Here is a 14,139-nt window from a genome sequence, read left to right on the forward strand (position 1 = left end):
TCCAAAGAAATTGAGGGGCTCAAGGTGTTTTAAACCCCCACAATGACAGATTACTCACCCAAACACCCAGCACTGTGTTCCCACGCGCTTGCACTGTGTGTCGGTGAGGTAAGCATAGTACTGTCTGAAAGAACAAAGTTGGAATTCACTGAGAGCTTCCGGAAGACCAAAAAGTCAACACATAATTAAATCACTTTGATGGCCTGAATATAAAAAACGTCCCGCCTTGTTCCATTATTCAAGCTGCCTGGACTAGCTCTATTGAAGGGAATAGAAAGCTGGCCTGTGCCTGCTGGAACACTCCTGTCAGAGATTCAGAATTTGCATTAGGTTAGAGGGCAGGGAGCACAGTTTAAAGAGCCAGATGATTGGCAAAGGCAGGCTTGATCCAGTGACAATACTCTCATGGCCCTGTGCAACCCCACGTAGGTGTTTCAGCCCCTGGTGCTTTGGAGATGATTCCAGAGGGTCACTTGCACTGTTCCACCAATCGTCTCCTCTGCCTCTCTCCAGGACAAAGGTTGCTGACTGTAACCAGGCAAGAAACATACATATTTTTTGGGCTCTCAGAGCCTGGAACGGGATCCCAGGTGCACTTCACCATCACTGAATGCCAGTGACTTTGAATACTACTGACAAGATGGGAAGAGGCAATGACATGGAGTCAAAAGGCTTGGAACAGCATCCTATGACAGAAATATAATACAAGCCATAAACGCAATTTTAAATTTTGTAGTGGCCATGTTTAGAAAGTAAAAAGGAACAGAGAAATTTTATTTTAATAATATATGTTACTTAAACCGATATTTGAACCACTATATTAAAGCATTATAAGGAGGTGTTTTATACTCTGTTCTGGCACCAGCTCTTCAAAATCTGGTGTGGGGTTGACACGTGCAGCCCATCTCAGTGTAGACTGGCCACTTTTCTAGTGCTCAACAGCCACACATGGTGGACAGGCTGCCATACAGGACAGCAGCGTAGCTTAGCATCTCGTAAGTACCCCCGAGACTCAATTTACCCCTTCAGAAGTAGCATCTGAACCCAGAGCTCATCGTCTCTTTGGGGTCACAGACTTCTTTGAGGACTTGATGAAAGCTACCACAAAGGCACAAACTTTTACATTAAACTTTAGGAGATTCACAGATACCTAAAGCTCATCATGAACTATATCACCTCCTCACCCCAAAGACCAGAGTGAAGAATTCCAGTTATCAAGACTGTTGGTCTTCCTCTAACTTTACATAGTCATTATCTAATTTGCCTTTACCAGTTCAGCTACTTTACCTTCTAACTGTACCTATCTCCTTATGTTGCACTTTATATTATCAGATTAAAAGAATGTTCACTCAAATATCTTCTCAAGGCAGATTCATGCAAAAAGTCTAATGAAAAAGGAAGAAAATGGAGATGTGGTGTATATGATTTATCCTGAAGCCTGTAAGTGCTCTCTCCTTTTAGGGCCTGGCATTTGCTACCTGGGATGGCTGGGTTAAAATCCATCACCACACTCCCATCTCCTCATGTAACTTGTCAAGGCACCTCCAGACATAGGAAGCCTCAAGCAGTGTAAGAGCAGGGAAAGTAGCTGATTTTTTGTTTTTGTTGTTTAAAGAATTGTATAGAAATCCATTAGGTTTGGCAAAATTTTGAGGAGCTCTCAAAAGTTCGAAACACTGCATTTTTAGTCTCTAGTTTTTGTTTTGGAATGTTTAACAATATTGAAACTTCATGATAAATCACATGTGATTTGCTGTTTTGTTTTCTGAGATCTCTTCCTGCTCTTGCTGACTATGTTGATTGCTCTTAATTTCATTAAAGAGCCACTGCTAATCTTTCCTAAAAATAAATGTAAAGTCTCAAATTAAATTATACTTTAAATGAGGACTCAAAACCATTAAGGGGAAACAGCATTTATAAGATAATGACTGCAACAGACCACTGGTCTACAGAGTTTCAAAGGGCTGCTGGCTTACCAACTGTTCCTTTCCTTTTGGGATCACAATAAAAAGAGGAGATGGAACTTTTGGCCTTCACTCCACAAGACTCAGACATGACTTACTTGGTTTGCTCAATCCAGGATTTGGGGATTTTTTTTTTTTTTTTTTGTAATAATGAGTGACAACAAGAGGTGCTGGCTAGGAGAGTAGGCTCTGTTGAATCAAGGTGAACATTTACTCTCCTTGGCAAGTGAGGCTCTCTATTTGTGTGGTTTGCAAGCACATTAAAAGTGATGAACTAAGCAAGTCTATAGCTTCTGAAAAGCTAACTCTTTTAACTGCTTAGATTATGTTTCTATCTTTGGCAAATCTTTGCTGTTGCTACCGATCAATGCCAGTACTCCATATTAGCTATAAAACCCAAAAGTTATTTCTAAATGGAAAAAAATGGAACAAATGAAAATGTTTGCTTTGAACCTCACTGGGCTCGATCTCCATAAGGGACAGTCTCTGAATAAGCCTCCCCACAAGGGCCCTACATGAATCTAGGTGAATAATGGCACAAATGCCAAGCTTACCTCAGTCATCCTGGATGACTACAGGAAGTATGTTTTTAAAAGGAAATTAAGTTTAATTGGGTCTAAAAAAACTAATAAAGTCTCATTCTAAAAAATTATAACTTTCATTCTACCATAAAAACTTTTGCATTTTCCAATAATCTCATTATAAAAAAACCTGGCATTACTGCTACTTATTTTTTCTAATATTATGTTTAGGAAGGGGAAAAAAAGACCAGCAGTGAACAATTATAAAAGGATTGGAAAATAATGGATGATACTATTTATATGGTGTTGATGATCTGCCTTCTTTTAAAGCCCCAGTAATGTTACTGAAGTCTGAGATCAAAACATTTTCTTCATATTCTGGATGCATAATTCTTTAGAATGGTATTTTCATAGAAAATCTCCTAGTTTATGTGACTTCCCTTATGATAAATAGGACAATATAAAGCAGGTTAATGTCCTCAAATGGCAGCCAGGCTTGTACAGAATTACCTCACGGTGGGGGCTGTGATGACACCAATGAAGAGAATTCTACACCAGCTCAGCGGATGGCTGGCTTGGAACACAAAGATATGCTTCAAGAAGAAGGTATTCAACTCAGTCAGCTGAAAAAGGGAGAAATTAGTCAAGCTGGTACTTCATGCTAAGTCATAATCACATGTTCCTTAAACAGACATTCTACAGTGAAAAATAAATGATATGTTCAAAACATTTTCAGAAAACGGGTGGGGTCTTCCAAGGGCTGCTGTTCAAACTCACTAACCGCCAGTATCACATGGGCACAGACCAACTGGGGGCCCAGGGGGAGGTACTGGGGTGGTGGGAGGGGCACCTGGGGGCTCAGGGCATCAGCTATTTGTCATGTTTTCTGGTTTGCATGATTGTCACTTGACTCATATGTGTGACCCTCTGGGATAATCAGGAGAGAAATGCTCAGAGCCTACAGAAATCGTGAAAACAAACATGTGCCGCGGAACGCCTGTGCAGCCTTCCAGGAATCAGACCAGCTCTAAAAGAAACCCAACTGTAGATAAGAAAGCTCTTTAACAACCAAAAGAAGCTTGGGATGCACCCTGAGAGATGATATGTACTGGTATAGCACATGCCTGGGACTGGGACGGAGCAGGTCCTCAACCCAAGTTAGCTCTTAAAAGGAGGTGAGAAGGGTTGGCCCACGTGTCACTGAGGGGCAGTGGTACTTCTCCCTGAGGTTAGCACACTCCTGAAGTTAATCACAAGGAGTCCCGGGCAGCACAAAAGACACAGTGGCTGGGATGTGGCTGCTCTCTGCCCAGAGCTGGCTCCAGATCCAAAACAGGGGGCAGAAACTACAGAAAGGTCACTGTGCTTGGAGAACACACCACACAGATGGACAGGTTCACTTCAACTAATAAAGTGTGTCTCGTTTTTCCTACAGCGCTGACTTCAAGAATATAAAATAAAAAATAGTCTGCTAATTAATACCATGTATGGAGAATTGACCCCAGCACAAGGCTCACACCCAGGAAAACAGCAGGTGTCATCAAATGCCTCCAGGTGGTTCCAGTCTAGGAGCACTATTCTATCGCTCCTTGAAAAATCCAATCATTCCTTCTTTTAAGAAAAAAAAAAAAACCTTTTTGCTTTCTCTGACATTGGCTCTAATAAGGCAAAGCCTAATCCCAGTCCATTCACAGTTCCATTTCTATAAATACTGACTTCTCCAAACCAAGATGATTATTTAGCTCTTCACCTACACTTCTATATACATAAACTCCTTTTATGTATTTATTTTTTTGAGACAGAGTTGCACTCTGTTGCCAAGGCTACAGCACAGTGGCATCATCGTAACTCAATGAAACCTCAAGCTCCTGGGCTCAAGCGATCCTCCTGCCTCAGCCTCCTGAGTAGCTGGGACCACAGGAGCATGGCCACCATGCCTGGCTAATTTTTCTATTTTTTAGAGAGACAGGGTGTGGCTAAATTGCTCAGGCTGGTCTCAAACTCCTGGGCTTAAGCAATCCTCCCAAAGTGCTAGGATTACAGGCATGAGCCACTGCACCCAGCCAAACTCCTTTTATTGAGACAGGTATTATTCTCCATGTGTGGGCAAGGAAGATTGCCTGTCTTAAAAGTGATATCTGCTGATTTTTCTTCCTTATGTTGAGAGTATTTTCTGTTTATTGTCCAAAATATAATCTGGGATGATTCTGAAAGACTCTTCAGGCAAAAGCTGGTTTACCTTGGCTAGTCTCCAAAAGTTGTGAAACAACCTGGGGTGGGGAGGATCAATAAAAAAGACTGTCTCTAGAAAACAGAGATGTTTGATAACCTTGGCCAAGGCCCCTGGCAGTATGGGCCCACTTGGACAACTCTCTGGAGGACTCACATCACTGAAAGTCTCCAATTCCCCACAGGCAGTAGAAAGCTTATTTAGACCTCTACAAACTACCCGAAGCACTAATAGCTGAGGTACAATTTAAACCAATAAACACAATTAGGAACGTAAGAATTTGTCCTCATTTGTTCCTTTGGTCTTGAAAATGATCATTCTAAAAGGCAATCCAAGGCTTAACTTATTGGGTAATGGATGACAAACATGACTTTTTTTTTTAGGGAATCAAATCTCTTTCTAATTTGTAATTCAAAGATCCATATTTTAAAATGTCTTTGCAATGAAACAAGACCTTAGGCATAATAACATCACTTTGTTTAATTATTCTACATGCCAGCTGCATAATATTATATTCTCTAAAGCATCTAGCTGGTAAGCAATGTAAACTAACATTAACCCTAAAGTCCCAAAAGGTTTTTACTTTGTTTTTTGTTTCACCCCCTGCTTCTGGGCATCTTAAAAAAATACCTGCCAGATGATCATGAAAAGGTATATTCCAGCCACTCTCTGAAAAGAAGATTTGGGGTCAAACCATCGAACGTAGGTCCAGCTAGCAGGAGTGAACTGCAGCACAGCTCTCTTGATCTTCCCAGTGGTTGTGTGAATGTCCCTGCAAGACAAGAATGGCTCCGGTGAAAACCCAAAGAGACAAGGAGGAAGGTGGGCGGGGGAAGGGACAAATAAAAAATAAGGAAAAAAAAACCCCTGTGCATTGATGATTTTATACCGAATGTTCAGAACAAATACATTGCCTTTCATTTGAATGGTCTCTCAAAGGTCTCCCCATTCAAAGGTGAAGCGGGCGGCAGAAGCACACTTGATGAGGAATTTCATTGACAGGCACCACTCGGCACTGTCACTGCAGTCAAGATCAGGGTGAGGCTGAGCCAGGAGAGGTCATCATTTGTGAATTTGTGACAAAAGCGGTGAAGCACTTAAAGACCACCTGGCATGAGCCCAGGAAGGGCGCAGATGCTAGCCGGGAGACCATCCCTTCCCACTGCTCGCCTCCCAAAACAGCACCTGCTCCTTGTTCTTGAGATCACCTACATCGTTTCTTTACCCTATTTCTTTTCCAGAGAAGTGAACAGTTTGGGTTGATGAACAGTGACATTTAAACTTCCTTTGTTTTAATCCCAGAAATCATTCAATTAAAAGTTCCATACTCCCATGGTAGAAACACACAGTCCCACATTTTACAAATGAGAACAGTTAAGCTCAGAGAGAGCAAGTGGCTGACACAGACTCGCCCTGTCAACATCAGAGCTGGGTACAGACTCAGGCCTCTCACACTAGTCTAAGAAAGCCAAAACCCAGGGTAAATGCCATTTAATAACTGGTAAAGGGCCTGTAATTCAACAAATATTTATAGCATGGAACTTCACGTCTCCGACATTGAGCTAAATGCTGAAGGCACAAGCGCCAACCATTAGGCCTTTTGTTCCAGGGGGTGGGAGCAGGGGGATGGGTAGAACCCAGGGCTATTCCTTCAGCCACCCACCTATCCATCAACAAGTTTGCACTGAGAAAATATCACAGAAAGATCTGTGGCACAACAGCAGCAAAAAATAGGCACTATGCAAAAATAAACAAGAACTACAAAGTGCCTGCATTTAAAAAAAAAGTGGCAAAAGTACATGGAAAGATCAAGAAGAAAAATGGGAACAAACAGAGACACAACGTGATTAGGGATCAAAATATTTAATACAGTGAAGAGGTTAATTCAACTTCAGTTAATCTATATTTATTTACACATTTAATATGACTTAAAAAACCACCAATGGGATTTTTTGTTTATTAGTTGGGCTTATGTCTCAGTAACTTGACAAAATGATTCTGAAGTTGAATTTGAAGCATAAATGTATGAAAACAAGGAAACATTGTGGCAGCACTTAAGGAATCTGATCTGTGCAAATGCAGGCTTAGCTGCTTGTTAGCTACGTGTCCTAAGGCAAACTATTAAACACAAGCCTGTCTATCCCTCCCTAGGACCCAGGTAAGGCTCAAATGAGATACTGCTTATAAAGCTTGCATGGAACAATACTGGGAGCACAGCTACTGTTTTTTGTTATATTATATACTGCCTTAAATATATTAAAAAATGTTTTTTCAAGTCAGTGGCCAAAGACAGGATTATTAATAAAAGAGATGAGGAATACTGGTCAATCAATGGCAAAAACATTGTGAAATCTCAAATCTCCCTCTTACATACCAAAATAGATTTGAGATAGGCTAAATAAGTTATCATAAAAAAGTAAAGCCATTAAAAAACTAGAAGAAAATATAGGTTTAGGTTAATATCTACCCGAACAAAAAGATTATAGTATTTTTGAAGTTTAAATGAAAAATCCACCACAAATTAAATTAAAAGGGGATGACAAAATGGAAAATAAAATCACATTTATGACATGTTAATAACCTTCATCTATAAAAGACACTAACAAAAGAGGAAAAATCCAACAGAAATAGATAGAACTCCATTATCACACAATTTTATGCAATAAAATTGACAAAGTTTTAAAAATACAATTTAAGGAAACACTAAAATATTATAGGTGATATTAGAAATTGGTGTATTCTACTTCTAAGCATTTAGTTACCAAAAAAAAATTAGAGATGCTCACAAAAATATATGTCCAAAAATGTTCACTCTAGCCTTCTTAATAAAAATGAAGAACTTTGAAACCACTAATAGACCATAAAAAGGAACTGGTTAAATACTTTATGATTTATGCATATGTTGGGATATGAAGAAGCTCTTTAAATTTTAGAAGAATATTCAATGATGTGAGAAAATGCTATTTTGTTATATAAAATAAACTTAAGTTTTTAACACAATTAAAGTAACTATTACTACTACTTTCACTATCACGACCATTATGCTTTTCCTCCTTAGCAATGACAGGGTTCTGCCACAAACCAAAAAGCAAGTATAACTAACCAGGATAAAGCAATGACAGCAGTGTACACTGTCCCCCATGGGAGCACAGAGGAGGGACACGCAATTAAACCAGAGAGTCACAGACAGCGTCTTGGAGAGGTGACAAGTAGCCAAATCAGCAGAGAAAAGGATGATTGGCCTGGCCGGTGAGCACACAGGTCATATCCCAGGTGAGGCGAGGGGAGCGTGTGCATGAACACGGAACCTCAGAGGCCCGGGAGGGTGTGGAGAAGGGGCCTCCCCTGCCAAGCCCATGGATGCACACTTCATCCTAAAGTCCATGAGACGCTGTCACTGGGGAATGACACGAGGAACCTTATATTCTTACAAAGATCGCTCAAACCATGGTGTGGGACGGGTAGGAGTAGTTAACCCAGTGACGGGAGTCTGTATCCAGGCTGAGGCCGAAGGGCTAGAAAAATAGGGATGGATTTGAGAAACATTTTAAATCACGAGGGTGTTGGGACCCTCTGAATACATGGGGTGGGAAACAGAAAATTGTAAGTGATCTAGCATTTTCTGGACAAATGCTTGAAATTAGGTTTATAATTATTTATGAGTTTCAAAATTATTAACATGGAATTTATAACTGATTCCTTCCAAAGGTCTTAAATATACATTATGATAAATTGTGACTCATGTCCGAAAGGGTGGTGACTCACTTGAAGCTGGCCCAGTGGTAAGTCCTCATCTCTAAAAACCGGCAAACGACCATGCCCAGCCAAATGCCACCGCCGTTGCACAACAGGATGTCCAGAATGACTTGATCCCACCAGCACTCGGCAAAATTAGGCAGAAGATGCATGAAGAAAAGCTGAGAAACATAAGAGCCCGTGGTTGGAAAAATAAACAAAACTGGGTACTGTGCAGAAACATACATTTCCTTTTAATAATGTACTGTTTTAGAAAAAGTTGTTGACATTTCATTATTTCCTAATGTGTATGTGTGTGTGTGTGTGTGTGTGTGTGTGTGTGTATATATATATATATAAACCTCAACAATAACAGGGTCTGCAATCTGGTACTTGGTGGATGGTTTGTAAACAACACTTATCCAAACAGCTCTTCTTTTTTTGACATAAGGCTTTAAAGAAATAAGGGTCTCTCTTAAAAAAATACTATCCAAGAATTTCCTTGGCTAACAATAACATAACCAGGATCTGGGAGGGGAAAAGGAGAAAAGTTTTCATGCCTGACAAAGCACTGGAATAATCCTCAACATTAGCAGCTTGAGAATTCCAGCTGTACATTTCAGAAGTATCCCACAGGTAAAACAGTGAGTAAATCATAAAAGCAGAAAGGTTACATGACGTAAGAAACATGACAGCTTAATAGGAAATATCACACTAACCGACTCACCATAATGATGATCTTTTATTAAGTGCCGTGATGTGCAAGGTGGAGAGAGAAAAGGGAAGTCAAGGGTCTTGATCTCAAGGTGAGGGGCCAGGTGTTTAGCCAGATAACCAGAACCCCAAAATATGGTAGACTGAGGCAAATGTTACAATGGTGACATAACTGGAGTATGGGGGGGGGATAAAGCAGATTCATTCTGACTGGGGCGAGTGGAGAAGGCTTCTGGAGGGAAGGTGTGTTGGAGCAGGAACATTAAGGGCAAGAATGACTGACTTCAAAGAGACAGAGATAAAAACGAGGATGTTCGGGAGGGAGGAACAGTAAGATCAAGGGTGGAATAGAAGACTCTCGGAAACTGTTCTGCCCAAATCCAAGAGCGTTTCAGCAGGGCCCAGAACAGCACACCCTGCTGTGTGAGGCCCAGTTTTAAGAAGGTGAAATTACAGAGACAATGCCGGGAGCTCTCTGGAAAGAGACTAGTCTATAATTACAAACCTTTGAAGCAATATAATAAATACTGCAAACATAAAACGGTATTCATGAAAGCATCTTGTAAACTACCAATGATATATAAATAGGAGGAATTTTTCTTCTTAACATGCCTGCTGCTGAGAAGCTATAGAAGAGATACTGGGTTGATCGCTTGTGGCTTCCTTCTCACTCCAGGTGGGCCGGGCACTACTCCTGAAGTGTGTCCCAGGCTCCAAGCCACGAGAGGGAGCCTTAACTCTTGCCCATAGATGGGGAACAAAGAAACTTCGATGCCACATATTTGCTAAAACAGAACTATATAGGGGAGTGGGATGCAGAAGACATCCTTTTAGTCTAGGAGCTTTCTTGGAAGGTACTAGATGCTGGGGGTTAGATGGGCCCCAGGGAGGAGACCTGAGTCCAAGGAGCTGGAGGGGGCCATGTTTCTTGGTTCACAATGAATTTGTGGAGCATCTGCCGTGTGTAAGGCAGAGTCCTTGGGTCTGGGAATTCCCAGACGTGGGCCCTGCCCTCTCAAGGCACAACGTTTAGCAGAAAAGAGACACTTAATCAAGTTCGTAACATGTGACGAGCATTTCAAAGGAGAAGGGGGAAGTGCTCTATGTCCAGGGCTATGAACGTGGAGCCCCCCTGCCGGTGGGGAGGCTCCATGGGGTGGGGCTATGGGCAGGGGCCAGCTAACCTGGGCCTCTAAGGCAGGGTCAGAAGGATGGACTCTGTTTTAAGAGTAATGGACAAACACTAAAGAGCTCTGAGTAGGAGACAGACTTGATCTCATAGAGATGGAGAAAACTGTTTTCATAATACTTAGCATGAAGGGAAAGGATGAGCATTCTGAAGAGAGATAAGGGTAGGTGTGATACAAGTAGAACATGGACGAGATTTCCACGGGCTGTGCAGAAAGAGTCTACAGGACGTGGAGACCACGGGGCGCGGGGGAGCAGGGAACGAACGCACAGAATGCCCAGTCTGCAGTGTGAGCGAGGAGGAAGCAAGCAAGGGAGGCTGAGAAAGGCCAGGCACCTCACACAAGGTCATGCAGCGGCCGGGTATGACGACACGTGGAATTCAGAGCTGGAATGTAGTATGAGGGTAGGAATGCGGGCGTCACGTCTGGAATAAGGAAGCAAGTCTCTGAGTTCCCTCATCTGTACAACCAGAACACATATACCCCACCTTTCCTGGTTATCGTGAGGGTTTATGAAGGCATACGGGTGCTATTACAGATGGGTTGAGCTGTGTCCTCTCACAATCCCACAGAATGTGAACTTATTTGGAAACAGAGTCATTGCAGATAAGGTCATACTGGAGCGGAGTGAGCCCCTGATCCCGTAGGACTGGCGTCCTTACAAAAAGAACACCACGAAGTCTCAGCACACACAGGGAGAACGCCACGTGAACGTGACAGCAGAATGAACAGGCCCAGGAACAACAAAGCCTGCGGGCAAACCACGGGAAGCCAGGACAGAGGCCTGAACAGGTTCTCCAGAACAGTCCTCAGAAGGAACCAACCCTGGCGACTCCTTGACATCAGACCTCTGGCCTCCGGGAACTGTAAGAGGCCAGTCAACAGCAGCGACAGCTGACTGGCACGCTGCTCTAAGTCAGGGTCAGGACCGGGACTGCCGTCAAGAAACATACCGTGCTCATGGCCAAACTTTGTTCTCTGGGAATAATTAACTAAGAATAATATAATAACTGAACAACAAAGAATTGCCTATCCAAATTTCATTTTGCTAACAGTTTTTTAAGACCACATCTCTTCCATTAATGAAATGAGACAAACTTTTTGATTACTGACATAGTGGATCTTTACTGAGAATCTATTTCTCAGAAAATATCCTGGATGCCCTTATAATTCTCAACACCACAATTCTAATTATCTCAAACTGGAATCTAGCTAGTGGGTAAACCCATCTACTGAACTCTAAGCAGATCTCCTCGTTCCCATTACTTGTCTTATTTGCGATTTTAACATCATTCTTTAGCTTTATTTCTTCTGTTTCTCTTTAAATCCTGGGGGATAGAGACACACTTTATCAAATTAACAAGGAGGTTCTTCCGTGTGTTTTTTTTATATACAAAGGCATAATATATTCTTATGGGATGGTTGAAATACAGTTTTGTACCACAGGGGCTGGAAATTGGAGGAACTGTTCATAGACTATCTGCCTCCTATGTACAAACTGTGTGCACTGTCCGGTCTGGGTAGGCCCACGGCCCCTCCTTACCTCGGTTAGCTCCCAGGTAATGCTGATTGTCCAGCAGAGACCATAACTACGGATTAGCAAGGCCTTCATGGCCCAGCCCCAGAAATGTCCAAACGCGAATATATCAAAGTGGCTGATAATCCTCTCCCAGGTGATAACGTGGCAGTTCACAGCATATTCCTATTTAAAATAAAAAGGGAATTAATGAAACTCTAGAAGTCAACTTGCTTCCAGGATTCTGACAGTAAATGAAAAGAACAGATAGGACCTTGACAACTAATCTATGTCCTGCTCAATTAAAAAAAAAAAAAAGAATAACTTAAGAGTCTCGAGGGAAAATGTACAAGTATTAGATTTTATAAATCAGAATTGCTTTGCTTTGAATTGCAAAGGTTAGGTTAAGATGGGAAGCAAAATCATTATTCAACACATCTTAAAGAAGTGGTATCACACAGACCAAGTCATCTGAAAACAGTGTAACTGAGTCAAAGCCAGTAACAAAAACATAAATAAATGAATCTCAATAGATTTGGAGATTTAAAAACATATTTCTAGATATCATGGACAAAGGAAGAATTCGTAATAGAAATTTTAAAAATATTCGGTAGTAATGGCAACGAAAATACTCTATGTCAAAACTGATGGGATATGGTTAAGCAGAACTTAGGAAAAATGTACAGCTTTAAACAGTTATACTAGAAAGAAAAAAAGCTGAAGCACCCAACTTCAAAAGTTAGAAAAAAACAACAGAACCCTCCACCTGAAAATATAGCAGTCTACATAATTTAAATATTAGAAAAATTATGTAACAATCTGGATGGAACTGGAGACTATTCTCCTAAGTGAAATATCACAAGAATGGAAAAACAAACACCACATGCACTCACTATTAAATTGGATCTAACTGATGAGCACACATGTGCACAGAGGGAAGTAAAACTCAGTGGGAAGCAACTGGGGGCCGGAAGGGGGAGAAAACAACGTAATGGGTACTATGAACACTATTTGGGTGACAGACACAACTATAGACAGGACTCAAGGATTACAAAAATGATTCATGTAACCTAAAACATTTGTACCCCTTTAATATTCTGAAATTTAAAAAAAATATAGAAAAAAATTTTTGTGAATGTAGAAAGCCAAGAACAAAAGTGGTCAAGCTTTTGAGGTTTTTCTTAAAGAAAAAAGAAGACAGATGAAGGAACATAAAACTGATTAAAAATTGGCCTGTACACTGCAGCTAAACTATATGAACATATGGTTAAGCACAATAAAACTAATTTCTATTAAAAAATAAATATTTTTAAAACTACAAAGCTTTTGAGAGTTTTGATTCCATTTCTAACATATTTTGTTTTTTAATATGATATATATTTCTAAATAATTTAAAATCTTATATTTCAGTAGTAATTATGAAAGTAGTCATATGACAATATAACATTTATCAGGAATCTCTGCATTTTGCATCCTTTCTTCCCAAAGTTAATGTGATAGGAAGCAGCAAGAGTTGGAAAATTATCCATCAATTATCAGCCAGCTAGAAGAATTCCTATAAACTATACTAATTTTAAATTCTAGAAATGATACTTTCTAAGAGAGCAAAAGAGCTTCTCTGTCTTTTCTGAAACCCAGCACACCAGATTTCCTTCTCAGATAAAATCCATTTCAATTTGCAAAGCTCAAGAGACTTTTTTTTTAATTCTATTTTTTGAGAAGCAGTGTGTTGTGATATTATGCCATGTAAGTAGGAAATCTGGAGAAAGGAGAACAAAATTCAAAAGGATAAGTCAAGATAAGGCTTAAAAGAAACCAAAGTGCCCTGCAGTTAGATGAGAATTCTCTTCCCAGACTCTGGCACAGCATGTTCTTGTCACAGGGACTCTCGGGCCAAAGGAGGGAAATGCCCTTGGGCTAAAGCAGATTATGTTAAGGAGAGAGGCAAGGGCCCCGTCAACCCCAAAGTCCTCAAGCACCCTGCCCTCTCCTTCCCTGTGGACCACACAGCACATTGTAGGCAGCACACTGTAGGGTTAGATCGGAAGGGCTGAGATTGGTTTTCAGAAGGCTACTCTTATAGTAATCACAGCCTGAAGACAACTTTGGAGGCCTTTACCCTTCATTAGAATATATCTATGCTATGATATATGGGAAGGCACTTGAAAAATCATAAAGAGCCAAATGCATCTATTAGTAGTAGTTATTAATGAACAGACCTGCCAATTATCACCTTCCCAAGACCCGGAGGCCCTGGTCCTAGGAGGGC

The 14,139-nt window shown here is 40.9% G+C and overlaps 1 protein-coding gene across 3 annotated transcripts in view; it reads right to left on the reverse strand.

Annotated features, from left to right (window-relative positions):
* PTDSS1 (phosphatidylserine synthase 1) overlaps positions 1-14,139 on the reverse strand; it is a 65,631-nt gene that overhangs the window by 18,567 nt on the left and 32,925 nt on the right. For all 3 annotated transcript variants that reach the window (XM_076005143.1, XM_012776790.3, XM_076005144.1), the window contains 5 exons: positions 11,898-12,056; positions 8,481-8,632; positions 5,346-5,487; positions 2,996-3,108; positions 59-124 (listed from right to left, as the gene is read on the reverse strand). In XM_076005143.1, coding sequence (XP_075861258.1) covers positions 59-124; positions 2,996-3,108; positions 5,346-5,487; positions 8,481-8,632; positions 11,898-12,056 — 632 coding nt within the window. The remainder of the gene's footprint in view (positions 1-58; positions 125-2,995; positions 3,109-5,345; positions 5,488-8,480; positions 8,633-11,897; positions 12,057-14,139) is intronic.

The sequence above is a fragment of the Microcebus murinus genome, chromosome 7, assembly GCF_040939455.1.
Source record: "Microcebus murinus isolate Inina chromosome 7, M.murinus_Inina_mat1.0, whole genome shotgun sequence".
Taxonomy (NCBI): Eukaryota; Metazoa; Chordata; class Mammalia; order Primates; family Cheirogaleidae; genus Microcebus; species Microcebus murinus.